We start from the raw sequence: 15,740 nt of genomic DNA, 5'->3' as shown, positions 1-15,740 counted from the left end.
GGGTAAGCATGGGCCCTGTCACATAAGGAGAAACTCCTGCAGGCTGTGGGTGCATAGGAGAGGTGAGAATCAGTTGTCGCTAGAGAGGACTTTGTTAGTCTTCACCTTTGAAGTTCACCCCTCTAGTCCTGTGACCTCTGGAAGAGGCTATAGCTGGAGGAGAAAGGTGGTAGGTACCATGGACAGTGGGAGGATGGTTCTTAGAGATATATCTTTGGAAAACTGGGTTGCCAGGGGCTGGGATAGATGGTGGAGTGGATGGTGATGGTGATAATGATGATGCAGTTGACAGAGAACCAGCCAGGTCTGGCGAATGGTGGACTCCATGAGAAGTGGGCAGTCAATGTGTGAATGGAGGTTGCGGTGATGGTAGGAATGGGCTACTGTACACAAGATACCAGACAGAGAGGGAGCAGCCAACATCTGTCTATTTGGAGCCACCTGTTCCTGTCTGCCTTGATTATGATATCACGATATCTTCATGATAAACGCTCACCTCTTTTGGGTGACAACCCAGGCATATTACTACATGTCCTGGTTATCCTTGATGTTGACTTGACTCATTGGAGTGGAAAACCTCTATTTAGGAACTGCCTGGGTTGAGTTGGTCTATGTGAATGTCTGTAGGGAATTGTCTTAATTATTAATTGCTCACTCTGGGAAGCATCATTTACGACACAAGTGGTCATGGGCTATATAAGAAAGCCAGCAAAGCATGAGTCAGAAAGCCAGCAAACAACATGGATCTTCCTCTTCAAGTTATCACTTGGGTTCCTGCCCCAGCTTCCCTCAAAGATGGTTTCTGACGGGGAAGTGTAAGCCAAACAAACCCCTCCCTCCCAGAGTTGCTTTTGGTCAAGAGCACTTTTATCAACGCAATAGAAAGGAAACCTGAACACTGTGTGATGCAGGGCCTTAATCTAAAACGTCAGTATGGCTTGAAGAATGGTATTCAGACTCAGATTCTGCACAGGAGCAGCCGGGTGTGGGCTTAATAAAGTCCCTAGAGCTGAGGTCTCAAATGCTGAATTCTGCTGGAAGGCTAGCACCTCATCTGGAGGCTCCTGCAGTGAAGGCTTCTCCAGCATTGTTCACTCCACTCCTCAGTAGCTGCTGATCAGAAAGGTACCTGCCAGGTGGAGGTGTCCCTAGGAAGGCTCAGAAGATCACGACTTGCTTCATCCGAGTAGGCCAGGGACAGAAGCCACAGAATAACCCAAACCACACTGATGTTAATAGTTTAAAACGCAATCACAAAGACAGGTACTTGGGAAGCTGAGGCAGGAGAATTATAGCCTTGGGTACATAGTGGAACCTCGTATTAAGATACAAATAAAAGGTCTTGTGAACTCTTGTTGCAGTTCCCAATCAACCTAGTCTCTGATCAAATCAACCCAAAAGTGGCGGTGCATTCCTTGATACTTGCCCCAATGTTCTGGGTTCCTGAATGAAAAAAACACGCACGCACGCACGCACGCACGCACGCACGCACGCACGCAGCCTTCGATTTTAATATGCCTTAAATAACTCAATGGCTGGGCCACTTCGTAAGCTCTACGTGGCTAACACCTCCCCTCCGATATCCTTGAGTTATTACATACTAAAATCTATATTCCATCTTTGCTGCACTAGACCCAATTGGGGGGCCCCTGGGGCCGCTCTTCCCCGGCTATTACATGATTGGTATGCTCTCTCTTCTGCACCTCTCAGGCCTGGTCTGTACTCCTTTCTCATCATGGCAGTTCTATCCCATCTTCCTCCCTTGGTCCCCTTGCTTGGGAAATCTAAAGTCCCATCTCTGTCTTCCTGCCCAGTCATTGGCCACTGACTTTATGTACCGATCAGAACCAACTGGGCACAAGGACCCTCAGCGTCTTACATGCAGACGTGCAGATTTCCTTGTAATGTCGGGAACCCAACTAGCATAATACAAGCGTTAGACCAAATCCACAACAAACTCTTCCAGCAACCACTACCTCAATGTACATCCTCAAAGAGCCTTTGACCCTTGATATCTATTGGCAAGTGATGTTGGCTGGGGAGGGAGAGTCACTGTCTTCAGTGGTTCAGCAACTGGTAAGATGCCCAGATTCCTGTAACTAAACTCAACTCTCACACTTGTCCTGGAAGCAATCGTAGTGAAACTCATTGGTTCAGCATCCAAAACGACAAAAGACACAAAAGTAGAAAGGCTGCTTAATACAAGAAAGAGCATCAGTGAGAGGGGGATGAGACAGGGTAATGGCAGGAATAAGTATGATTTGAATACATCATGCACAAGCATGGAAACGTCTTAATGAAACCCCTTATTATATATCATTAATATAGGCTGATTAAAATGTTGATGGCGGGAGGGGCTGTCCAATCACTTTTGAATAGAGTTATAAAATACAATCTCTGCCTAACAAGAGGGGTTGGTACAGAGTAAATGCCAGGAGGTGTGGGTCTTTGGGAAGATCTTAACCATCTGTCATGCCTCTCTGTTCTGTCCAATTAGAACTCTTGTCACACCGGTGGTTTAACACCCTGAATCTTCGGTGTGTGCCTGAGCCTTAAGCAAGCCGGAACTCTTTGGAGGTAGACTCATGGAGCCCCCAAAAGTGGCTCCAACAAATAAATACTTTTTGACAGGCCAGCTCGGGACAGTGAGGAGGAAGATGATGATGAGAAGAGAGGCCGAGGCTGCACCCTTCAGTACCAGCACGCCATGGTGCGAGTCTTGACCCAATTTGTGGCTGAGGCACCCGATCCCGGGGGACACCTGGCCTACCTGCTGGGCTCTGACTGGCAGGTGGACATTACAGAGCTGATAACTGACTTCATGCAGGTGGAAGAGCCCAGGATTGCTAAGCTTCAAGGAGGGCAGATCCTGACTGGCCAAGAGCTGGGAATGACAACTATCCAGGTGAGTCACCTCACAGAGTTGGGTAGGACTTTTCTGTACCCCTGCTCTGACAGGTGAATTGCTCAACTGTCTTGTCAATGCTCAGAACAGATTCTCCTTTGGGGCTCACTTTAGTGAAATCACCAACTACACAGTTTGAGTGTGGTATGGAACAAGGACCCTGAGACACCTCCCAAAATACACAGGAGACACGGGGCTCCACCTCTTCTTGGTCATGTTCCCTAACCATAGCAGGTCTTACTATATCTTGAGAAGCAAAACCCTAGATAGAAGTTCACCCTGCCTGGATCACAGGCCTGGCCAGCTCATCAATATTAATCATAGCACCTGAATCTTCTATCCCTCCACAACTGAGAGTTTTCCCTTGACCTATGCACACACACAATAATAATAATAATAATAATAATAATAGTTGAAACATTACATTTAATGTTACTTACATCAAACAACTAAGAAGAAATTTGAAAGAAAATGTCAACACCTAGGAGCCCAGACCTAGAGGTTTATCTTATCTAGGCTTTAAACATTCACTTTGAAAGATGATTCAAGTCCAGAAAAGGAATTGCATGATACCAAGAAGGAAAAGAGCATCCTTCCTAGGTAGGCAGCATAGAGAGGAGGACATCCAGTCCTGAGACCATTTCACTCAGTCCCACCGAGTTCCCAAGTGATAAACTCATTTACTCACGTTCTTCTTGGGACTTTCCTCTCATGCTGTGTTAGTAAGGGTTTTACTGCTGTGAACAGACATCACGACCAAGGCAACTCTTATAAAGGACAATACTAAATTGGTGCTGCTAGCTTACAGGCTCAGAAGTTTAATCCATTATCATCAAGGTGGGAGCATGGCAGCATCCAGGCAGGCATGGTGTGGGAGGAGCTGAGAGTTCTACATTTTGTTCTGAAGGCAGACAAGAGAAGACTGGCTCCCAGTGTGGCTAGGAGGGAGCTCTCAAAGCCCACACCCACAGTGACACACCTACTCCAACAAGGCCACACCTCCAAGCCACCCCCTGGGCCAAGCATATTCAAACCACCACACATGCCCATTGTCATTTGAACGCTCAAGATAAATAAACCAGTGATGATTGGATGAGCTCTGGGGACCCTTTGAAAATTGGTTTGTTGAAGTGCTGCCCCAAAATTCAAAGGTCAAAAGAGCAGATGGACAAAGGAATTCACCCAGGGGCACTGAGAATGCATAGAACATGGAGAAAGCCAGTTCTACACCCTTCAAAAGCAGGGCTGGGCTGGAGAGAATCATGTTCCGTGGTCACTAGAGGTGTGCAGAGGGAATCAAGACTGGAATATCAACACCAGGTTGGACTCAGAGTGGGTGTGAATGGGGCGGGTGTCATATGGGGCAAGACAAGATTTCAAGATGCCACTGGATCGCACAGTTCTGTTTCTCAAAGAGTAGAATTTAAGTCTGATGTATTGGTGAAAGCCTTTAGTACCAGCACTAGGGAAATAAAGGCAGATCTCTGTGAGTTCAAGCCTACCCTGGTCTACATAGCAAGTTTCAGGCCAGCCAGGGTTAGACAGTGAGACCCTGTCTCAAAAAAAGAAAAAAAAAATCCTCTAACTGTAGAAATGAAGGCCCCAGAGCAGGAGACAGATTATAGATGGTCTTTGGACCAGGAAGCCCTACTTTCTATTTTGAGGTTTTTATTTATTTTTATTTTATGTGTATGGGTATTTCCCTGCATGTATGTATGTGCACCACATACATGCCTGGTGACCAGAGGAGCCAGAAGGGGGTGCCATCCCCTAGAACTGCAGTTATAGATGGTTGTAATCCATCACGTAGATTCTGGGAACTGAACCCAGGTCATCTACAAGATGCTAGTGTTCCTAACCACTGAGCCATCACCCCAGCCCCAAGAAGCCTTGCTTTATAGTCCATTCTGGCTTTCCCTTGTGAGACAGAAATAAATATACAGTTAGGAGATCAAGTCATGGTTCTCTGGGGGACATGAAGCTGTTTGGAAGTTGCATAATTTTAAATAAGGGTACACCCGTAATAGCAGGAATGGCCTGTGCTATGTACAGGAGTCACCACACTCACAGGAAAAATGACACTAATCCCTCTTGCTGAGGATAAGAGTAGGACACAGTGACAACTGGAGTTGGTTATGTGGGTATTCAGAAGATAACACGGACTTGCTACCATGATGTTATGTAGAAGAAGACTGCATCATTACACGACTAAGACTTAGTTTAAGAGGAAGCCTGCTCTGCTCTGGGGGCTCCCTGTCTCTCACTGTTCCTGCATGCCCTCATTCATGGCATGTGATGGATGGAACACTGTGACCACAGAGAGCCTCCCCTTGTCATGTTGGCTCTGCCCTCCAGATCCTGTCCCCTCTGTCGGATGCCATCCTTGCCGAGAAGACCATCACCGTGCTGGATGAGAAGGTGACCATCACAGACCTCGGGGTCCAGCTGGTAACAGGGCTTTCGCTATCCCTACAGCTCAGCCCTGGGAGCAACAGAGCCATCTTTGCCACTGCAGTGGCTCAGGAACTTCTGCAGAGGCCCAAACAGGTAAGGAAGTGGTGCTTGAGACACACATCAGCTGAGTCTTACCCCAAGTGAGGTCAGCACACAGTAGGTATGCTTGAGACACACATCAGCTGAGTCTTACCCCAAGTGAGGTCAGCACACAGTAGGTATGCTTGAGACACACATCAGCTGAGTCTTACCTCAAGTGAAGTCAGCACACAGTAGGTAAGGTCAACCATACACCAGGTGAGTTCATCACTCACCAGTGCCGTCACCCATTAAGTAGACTGTTGTAGGAATTTGTAATCCCAATCAGGAATTTCTACCCCGCCTTTGACCATTTCATTTCCAAATAAAAGACATACACACAACCTTTATATGTATAATAAGCCTTAATCAGCACAAGAGCTGAGCAGATATCCACCCTCTTTGTCATTAAAATCTACTTTCCTATTAATAACCCCGAGTTATTACTTACTGTGTTTCATCTGGGCTTCTCTTATCTCCCTTTGGCCAGCCCTCAGGGCCACATTTTCATGCCTCACCTATGGCACCTTCTCCTCCCTTTCTCTCTCTCTCTCTCTCTCTCTCTCTCTCTCTCTCTCTCTCTCTCTCTCTCTCATGATTTTCCTCTGACCCCCAAGCCTAGGAACCCTAAAACCCACTTATGTCTCCTCTGCCCAGCTGTTGGCATCTTTATTCATCAATCAGAAATAACCTGGGGCAAGGTCACATAGTGTCACTTAGGTCTATGTGCAAAGTCTCTTCTCTGGAGCAACCAGATCCTGAGGAACCAGTGTTAGCACTAGGACACAAGTAGCATCAGGCCAGCCCACTAGAGTAGACGTCACACAGGATGACTGTCCCATTATGAGAATCCCACAGCAGATGGGGGCTCTTCCCAGGAGATTCACATACTCCAAACAGACATCACATGTCCAATGTTTCTTGACTGCAAAGAAGCTGCTAACATGTGATTGAAAAGACCCCATTCCCCATAGCTCGCTGAAACAAAGGGCAAACACTGTAGCAGGTGGCCAATGGCCACTCAGAGTACAATCTCTGAAGGGATGCTCCCCTATTTGCCACACTCAAGTGTGTGAGGGTGGGGACCTGGGTGAGTCACACTCTCCTCCTGTCTAAATAGCCCTGACTGTCACACTGACTTCACCCAGCAATGGGAGAGAGGTGGAGGCAGGAGCAGACTCAGGATTGCCACAGCCTGCTGCTAGGTCCCAGCAGGTATGGAGGCTGAACTAAAGATTCTACTACCTCTTCTTATTGGTCATACAGAAGTAGGGAACTGACGTGAGGTCATACGGCTCTTCTCTCTTTATTTTGAAGCCACTATACTAAGAGGCTGTATTATGCATTTGTGTTATGTGTATGGGTATGTATGAGCTCTCTGTTGCCGTGATAAAAAACCATGTCTTAAAGCAACTTGCTGAGGAAATGGCTTATTTGACTGACAGCTCATGATCCCTCATTGAGGAAAGTAAAGGCAGAAGCTCAAGGTAAGAACTGAAGCAGAGACCATAGAAGAACTCTGCTTATGGTCTTGCCCTTCATGGCTTACTCAGCCTTCCTTTTTATATCACTGAGGTCCACCTTCTCAGAGGTAGCACTACCCACTGGGAGCTGGGTCCTCTCACGCCAATCATTAATCAAAAGAAATGCTCCATAGTGGGGCCCACAGGCCAATCTGATGGAGGCATTTTCTCAATTGAAGTTACCTCTTCCCAGATGACTCTAGCTTTGTCAAGTTGACAAAAGTCCAGCCAACAGAGGACATACTTTAGTAGATGTGCCAGTCTGTGTGTCTTACATATGCTTGTTTACGGGTCTGTATGTGGGTATATGTGTAACTTGTGTATCGTATTGTCTGTTATGTATGGTTTTGTGTTGTATATGTGCCTATGGGTATGTCTATGTGCCTGTGGGAGCAAACTGTGTGCTGGGTGTATGTATGAGTGAATCTTGTCTATATATCCTGTGTCATGTGTATCATTGGTTGTATGCGTCCTTGTGTATGTACCTGCATCTGTACTGTGTACTTGTGTATGTATGTGTTTGTAGCGTGCATTGCTTGTATTATGTGAGTACTGTGTTTGTGAATACACTCTGAAGTGTGCAGTTTTATGGTGTGTGTGTGTCTGTCTGTCTGTCTGTCTATCTGTCTGTGTCTGTGTGTCTGTGTGTCTGTGTGTCTGTGTGTACCAACCCAGCGGTTTTTAATACAGTGGATCTGCAGATAGAATATTATTGCCTTCCTATTCAGAGGTGGATAGACATTCCTTTTTAGATGGAACATAGAGAATGAGGTGAACTTTACAGCAAAAGACAGCAATCAGTTCTCTCTGCATGGGATCATATTCATCCAACACATGGAGAGATTTTTCTGGAGGCTTCCCTACCCATCAGAAACCCTTCCTCCATTGTTACTTTTTTGGGAGAGAGGGTTGCTAGACTCAGCCTCCCTTGAAGCACCAGGCATCACCAGAGACTGCCCATACTCACAGCAGGAAGACAATGGAGGCTAACTCACCACCTCGAGCCTTCTGTCTTCCATCTGGACCTGCACCTCAAGTTTCCCTCTCAGATGCTAGCCAATCATTAAGCCCTGATCACACAGTCTTATGTAGGAGATTTGGGATTAAAGAGAGAGAGGGGGGAGAGAGAGAGGGGGAGAGAGAGAGAGAGAGAGAGAGAGAGAGAGAGAGAGAGAGAGAGAGAGAGAGTTTTGATATTCCTAGTAACAGATACAAATTCTTGGCAAAAATCAAACCTCCTTTTGTTTAGAAGGATGGACACCAGCCTGCAAAGTGCAGATAGGAAAGGAGAGAGATGAGCTTCCTTCCTAGCTCAGGGGATGATAAAATCAGACCGCAACCAGTTAGGAATTAAAAAGTGATAAGACACAGCCAGAACAGAGATAATCTGTTCCCGACATGCTGAATGTCACCTGCTCCCTTAAGAGTAGCTCTGGGTTGGTTGCATGGTCCTTGGTCCCCTTATACAGCTTGGCTCTGACCTGACAAATCCAAACAGCTAGGCACCCATGTGCATCCCCTGCTGAGATTTCCTGGCACAATAGAGCAGGCTGATGGATCAGTGCTGGGTCCTGTGAAGTTTTTGCACTACATCCTGGCCAATTTCCCACACAGCGACTGGTTCAGGCTACCAGCTAACAAAAGGAAGGTGTGGAAGCCACCAACCGCCTTTGAGGAGCTTGCTTTATTCCTTCCAAGCTAAACACCATCAATGAAACATTTACTTCAGTCACAGTGAGGGCTGTTAAAATAAGGAAGGAAGGAAGGAAGGAAGGAAGGAAGGAAGGAAGGAAGGAAGGAAGAAAGGAAAACAAAAGACAGAAACAGACAGACAGACAGGACAGGATAGATAGACAGACAGACAGACAGACAGACAGACAGACAGACAGAACAAACCCATAGTAAGGAAGTACGTAGAGGATGGGAACTCTCAGATCTTGTCTGAGAGACCCAGGTCATCTGGTTCCCACACTCTTTTCCCTGAGATCTTGCCATTTTTTTTTAAATTTTACTATGCATAACTACCACAGTCATATCTTTTCTTATCTGTTGAACTATTATGGTGGCCCTGAAAGGGGGCTTTAGTCACCAGTTTTACTTGAGTTCCCCTCCCATTCATCTTTTGTGCTAATGTCTCAGTCTGTCTTTCTTCTTTCAGATATAAGGGAGAGAGGGAGGGGAAGGGCATGACCCCACTCAGCGATGCTCATCTTAAGGGATAGCATGGCAGTCTCCTAACTAGCTTAAGCCAGCAGGCAATGCATGGGTCTCCTGAGGGCTGTCCCCAGGCTGGGCTTGAATTTGCGTGTCCTGGGAAATGGAGATATGGCTTGGGGAGGAGTAGGCTTTCCAGGGAATTTGAGGAGGAAGAAAGAGGTGGAAGTGCCCATCCACCAGCACATCCAAGATCAAAGGCTTTACTACGAAGTTGCTGGCTCAAGCTAAGAATGAATGGAGACATCTAATCACAGAGTGTAGAAGGCAAGAGATGGATACACACAGAGACCTTGGCTGCCGGCTGCCTTTGTGTCCCCAAGTTTTTTCCCATTGGTTGAAATAGAGGCAAAATCCCTTACTATCTCTAACTGGCTTCACACCTACCTTAAGTCAAAACTTTAGCTCCAGGGGAGCACAAGCCAGTTTACCCAGGGGAAGGTAGGACCAGTGAAACCATGGCCTTCAGTGGTCCCTCGGAGCATCTCTCTACCCATCCAGACCAATGCCCTCAATCTGTGTTATGTGATAATGTGACTGGATGCTATGATGGCGTCAGATGGAGTGATGACCACAGTAAATTTATACCCATGACAATCATGAAGGAGCCCCCTCGCCGGCCATGCTGTTTCACAAGCCATTTGTAATCATACAGAAGTAGATCCTGGGCAGTCTCAGAGCCTGTCTGTCTTCTAACCAATAAAAATATAAGTCAATCTTAATTTTTTTCTTGAGACCAGGCTACCTCAAAAGTCGTTACATAGTCAAGGCTGACCTTGAACTCCTAATCTACTGCCTCCACTTCCTGAGTATTGAGACTAGAGCGGTGTGCCCACCTGGGTTAATATGGTGCCAGGGATGGAAGTCAGAGCTTCACATTTTCTAGACAAGCACTCTATGACCTGAGCTATAGCCCCAACCTCAAATTCCAAACTTATTTTGGAAGCCTTAACCTGACCCTATGTGTCCCCCTGCCCGCCTTTGGTTGTTTATAGTAATTCACACCCCTCTGTGTTCGATGGTAGAGTTTCTTGTGGCTTTCTCTACATTGTCTAACTGGCTTTTCCTTGAAGCTGCAAGAAATTTTCACACACACACACAGAGCGGGGAGCAGAGAAAGAGAGACAGAGGGAGGGAGGGAGGAAAGGGAGGGAGGGAGGGAGGGAGGGAGGGAGGGGCAGAGGGAAAGAGAGAAAGGCTGTTTGCTGAACCTTCAGACACGTTGACCCACTTCCCTTGCTCCACAGGAAGCGGCCATCAGCTGCTGGGTGCAGTTCAGCGACGGCTCTGTCACCCCCTTGGACATTTATGATGAGAAAGACTTCTCCCTGATGGCCACGTCCTTGGATGAGAAGGTGGTCTCCATCCTCCAGGATCCCAAGTTCAAGTGGCCTATCATTGCTGCGGAAAACGAAGGACAGGGGGCCCTGGTGAAGGTGGAGATGCTCATCAGCGAATCTTGCCAGAAGTCTAAGCGGAAGAGCGTGCTGGCTGTGGGAACAGCCAGCATCAAGGTTAAATTTGGACAGAACGATGCGAACCCCAACGGCAGTGAGAGCGGACAGCTTGGGGCTGGGCTTCATGTGGAGAATATCAATGACAGGAGGTCCAAAAAGCCTTTTCAGGAATGGGGGAGCCCTGAGGGACCATACTACAGCAGCTCATCCGTGGGGCTCATGGACGGATGGGGCAGTACAACCAAGAGGCCAACTTTCCAGAAGAAGGAAGGCCAGGAAAACCTGCTAGATGACATCATCCTCTCGCAGACAATGGCCACAGACCTCACCAGCTTCCCAGACCAGGTGGACCTCCCCAGGAGCAACGTGGGTGCTGAGGAACATGACCCTGATCAAGCAGCCAAGGGGCTGAGTGACCTCGAAATTGGCATGTATGCTCTGCTGGGTGTCTTCTGCCTGGCTATCGTGGTGTTCTTAATTAATTGTGTGACCTTTGCCCTGAAGTACAGGCACAAACAGGTTCCCTTTGAGGAGCAAGAAGGTCTGAGTCATTCTCATGACTGGGTTGGGCTGAGCAACCGGACAGAGCTGTTGGGGAACCATATGAACTTCGCCTCCTCCCAAGAGGAGCAGATCACTGCCATTGACAGGGGTCTGGACTTTGAGGAGAGCAAACTCCTTCTCAGCTCAAACTCTCAGAACAGCATCAATGGACAGCTGTTCAGGTCCACGGGAGCCATGCTCACAGATGACAAAGAACAGAAAAGCGAACCCCCTACATCCCCTACCTCCAAAAGGAAAAGAGTGACATTTTCCACGTTCTCGGCCATCTCCTCAGACGATGGGTGTCCTTCTGGGAACACCATGGTGTTGAGTAATGAGGATGACATTAAGTGGGTTTGCCAGGCCCTGGAGCCCGGCGAGTGCCCAGAACCTCACAGTTGCATGGAGAGGTTACAGGAGCACGTGTAATGGAGATCCCAATGCTCTTCTTACCTTTCAGCCTTTAACCCACTTGGGTATGGGGAGTAGACATACACCCAGGGGAGAAATGAGACAAAAGGACATCACAAGGGCAGCACTGTCCATAGAACCCTGGAAAATGATCCCCTCTTAGCTGGGGAGGCTCAGAGTCGGTGTCCATGCACATGCCATAGTGCATGATGCTTTGGTTCAACTTCAAAGGTTTACTGTGCATGGCAAGATGTTGTCAAACCCGGAACAAAGATGCGTTGTTTAAGGGTTCACAGGGAAGAACGCGCTCTCAATTTGGTTTCTTGTCAGATCCTACGTTGCTCCAATAATTACTATTTCAGACCATGAAAAAGAGAAAGAGAAAATTTTTTAAAAGGCAAGGCTCAGGTTGAGCATGCATGGGTCAGGCGCAAGAGGCATGGCATCTGAGTGGACCAGTGGGCTGACTCTATGTATGCTCACAGGAAGAGTGTAGCACTGAAGCTGGCTATGGGAAGCAGGGTATTGAGCTGGTAGTTCCCAAAGATGGGGTCAAAGTTGGCCAGGGATTATTGACGGGCCAAGGAAGAGGTTAGTAGGGCAGAGAGGAAATGGGTAAATGACCCCACAACTATCTTTGTGACTACGTGCCAAGAAACACATATGTGCGTACATACATACATACATACAACACAGACACATACACACACACATCATTGGAGCAATTGAGAGAAGCTCCCTGTCTGTAGGACACTGGGTACAAAGAACATGGCTCTTCATGTAAGTTCACTAGATTTGAACTCGATCACCACACTCTACTGACATCCTTAAGCCATTGGTAATTTGCAAGTGAAGAAGAGAGAGTAATTCCCAGAATTTGTTCTTGCCTCGAGGTCCCCTGAGCTTTCTGTCAACTTCAGGTGGCATTCTATAGTGGAGGTCCCAGGGACACATATCCCTGTAAAGAGACTGGTCTTCAGAGTGTAAACAAGGACTTGGGGTGAATTCCCCACCCCCCAACCCCCAACCCCCACCCCGCTCTCCTAGAAACCACAGTGGGCCTGTTTTGTGATGGGCTCTGCTGCTCCTCATGCTAGGTCTCCTGTCCAAGAATTTGTCATCAGGGTATTAAGACAGAGCCATCTATCTGTTCAATGCAGGTTGGCTCTTCTGAACTATGAGGTAAGAGTCAGGAAAGTGGACTTCTGCATGCTTGGACAGCATGAGAGAGGTGAGCGAGAATGTGGAGATGTGTGCGTGTGTATGAGGGTATGCGTGTGTGTGCATGTGGGTGTGCACGTAGCAGATAGCTGTGTGTCTCTGGAGGCTGTGCGTGTGTCTCTGGGTGTGGGTGGGGGTGTACCTATTCTTGCAAGCACTTGGACCCCAAGTCATCCCTGAAAGGAATAGCATTGCTTAACATCAAAATGTCTCTGCGATCCTCAGATGCTGGGACTATGGAGATAGTAGGAGAGGCATGATGGGGGGTCCCCCACCCCAATCCTGGTCTCACTGTGACATGAGGATGATGGGTTGAAGAGTAGCTGTGACCTCAAAGAGTGGAGAAGACTAGTCTCTGGGTAATTCTAATACCATCATTTACTTCTCTTTTCTTTCCTGTTACTTTCTGTCTTTATCGCCTTGTCTTTTTTCTCATCTCCCTCCCCTCCCCCTCCTCTTATTATTCTCACCCCCACCATGTAAGAGAACCTCCCTAGAGGGCTGTGAGTCCCACCTCCTCTCCTTCCCCTCAGGCCCTCTCCCCTCTGACTGTGGTGCTAATCCTCTTGTTCTGACAGCCAGCAAGCCACCCAGCTCCCAATTCCCAGCTCCCAGTAGACTGACTCTCCCTCCTTTGGGTGGGTGATGAAACTCTTACTCCTTCACCACCTTTGCAATCCTCCGCTTCCCATTGCCTCCTCTCTGATTTCTTCCCGTTCTTACCCACATGACGTTTCCTTGACTACTGCAGCGGATGCCTGTTCTCAAATCCCTCCACGTGTAGAATGTATTGTAGATTGTAAGAATGTAATCTATATTTATAAACTTACTGACTGTAAATATAAAACATGCACTCTGCGGCTTTATGGCTGGCCTTTGTCTTTCTACACACTGACGTGCCTCCCTTCCCCCATCCCTCCCACCTCCCACACCCCTCCCCCCTCCCTCCCATCCATTGCAAATGGCTTTCCCAATGCTATGGCTTTTGGTAAATGAAAATGTAGATTAAAGAGCCGGTGCAATCCAATTACACCCTGACATCCTGTAATGCTGCTCCCGGCATCGAGGGGATGCTGACACATGATGACAGAGTGTACCGTGAGTTGAGTGTCTCTCCTTTAGGACCTGAAAGGATTTGAAGATAAATCATATGTGTAAATCTCTCCTAAAAGCCTGCTGACAGATGGTAGACGGGAGCCTCAAAGGCAAGCACTTGGCCCAGCCTCCCCATGTGCTGGAGCAATGAGGGCACTGTGTCCTCTCCTTGGGACTCCTAGGTATTCACACACAGCTGTATGCAAAAATTGACCTTGATGGAGAAGGTGGTACAGATTCAGAACACACAAAAAGCTCTAAACACAGTGGTTTGTGTCTATAAGTCCAGTGCTGAGGAGGTAGAGACAGGAGGGAGATAAATCCCTGGAGTTCGCTGGCCACCCAGCCTAGCTGAACCTGTGAGCCTCAGGTTCACCAAGAGACCCTGTTTCAAAAAAGATAACATAGAGATCGACTTAGCCTGATGTCCAACTTCCCTAGTGTATGAACACACACACACACACACACACACACACATACACACATACAACCCTTGAGTTTCAAACTTCATCCACTGTGTCCCCAATGTGGTTCTTCATAGAGAAAAGATGGCAGAGCACTGAGATGCGTGTGTGTGTGTGTGTGTGTGTGTGTGTGTATGTGTGCACACGTGTACACACACATGCACATACACTGATGAGTGCTAGTCATTCAGCCATTTATGGATCTAACCCTCTGCTGGTAAGATGGCGGTGGGGTGGGACACATGCCACTTTTGCAGACCTCACTTACATTGGGGAACATTGATAAAGATTAAATAATTTGGGCATAGCCATATGTTAAATAAATAGATAAATAAACAAACAGACAAACAAGTACAGAAGGAAAAATTTAACTATTTAAAACCCTGTCTCTTTTGCCTAAAATGCCCAGGTTCTAGTGTTTCTTACAAATGAATATACCATGAGAAAGGGCATAGTCAGTGTGGATAGATGATCAGCAAGTATGGGACCCAGAGTGTACTTGGAACAGAGCCTTAAAATTCTACCTGCTCCCATCTTCCTTGAAGAAAACTGATTCTGGAAACCAACTCCACCCTAGATGGGGGAGAAGACAGTAAGGGGCTGTGTGTTTTTAAGAGTTAGTAGAAGATATGTGTCTGCAAAGAGTACCATTCTTTTCTGAATCCCCCAGGCAAGCACAGAGTGCCTAAAGAAGACAGTGTAAGAGGCCATGGAGATGGCTCGCTTGGTGGTGGAGGGTTTGCTCTACCAGAATGAGGGCCTGAACTTGGTCCTCGGCACCCGCGTCAAGAAGCTTGGCACGGGATCTGTGTGCTGGGGAAATGGAGACAAACAGATCTCTGGGGGAATGATGGGCAGGCTAGCCTAGCCTACTCTGTGAGGCCCAAGTCACAGTGAGGGCCTCCATTTCAAACAACAGGGCGTGGGCTCCAAAAATGGCTCAGCAGCTAACGGAGCTTGTTGGACAAGCCTAAAGACCTGAGTTCAATCCTTGGAGCCCACATGACAGGAGAAAACAAACTCTCTGAAGTTGTCTTCTGACCTCCATCACATTCCATGGCACATCTGTGCATACACACACAAACACACACACACACACACACACACACACTAATAAGAAACAAATGAAACTTCTGAAAATTATGAAGTTGGGGCTGGAGAGATGGCTCAGTGGTTAAGAGTGCTTGCTGTTCTTGCCAAAGCCGCCATTACCGTCTCCTCAACATCACATCCAGAAGGGTACACCTGTTCTTTCCCTCCCAGGCCACTTCTAGGTATCCAGCCATGAGGATTTTGCAAACCGGGAACCTTGAACATTACGCTGCCTCTCATTTGAAGGGTAGGACCGTCTGGGGTAAAAGTGCTGGTGAGGTCC

The 15,740-nt window shown here is 47.5% G+C and overlaps 1 protein-coding gene across 1 annotated transcript in view; it reads left to right on the top strand.

Moving 5' to 3' along the window:
- The window catches only part of Tmem132d (transmembrane protein 132D), a 625,150-nt gene extending 612,539 nt beyond the window's left edge, over positions 1-12,611 (top strand). The window contains exons 7-9 of the mRNA XM_076922979.1: positions 2,632-2,905; positions 5,261-5,452; positions 10,422-12,611. Of these exons, the coding sequence (XP_076779094.1) occupies positions 2,632-2,905; positions 5,261-5,452; positions 10,422-11,603 (1,648 nt within the window). The 3' untranslated portion in view covers positions 11,604-12,611. The remainder of the gene's footprint in view (positions 1-2,631; positions 2,906-5,260; positions 5,453-10,421) is intronic.
- The last annotated feature ends 3,129 nt before the right edge of the window (positions 12,612-15,740 follow it).

The sequence above is a fragment of the Arvicanthis niloticus genome, chromosome 24, assembly GCF_011762505.2.
Source record: "Arvicanthis niloticus isolate mArvNil1 chromosome 24, mArvNil1.pat.X, whole genome shotgun sequence".
In the NCBI taxonomy this organism is placed as follows: domain Eukaryota; kingdom Metazoa; phylum Chordata; class Mammalia; order Rodentia; family Muridae; genus Arvicanthis; species Arvicanthis niloticus.
The sequence above is the reverse complement of the archived record's forward strand: the minus strand, read 5'-3'. Positions and strand labels throughout refer to the sequence as shown.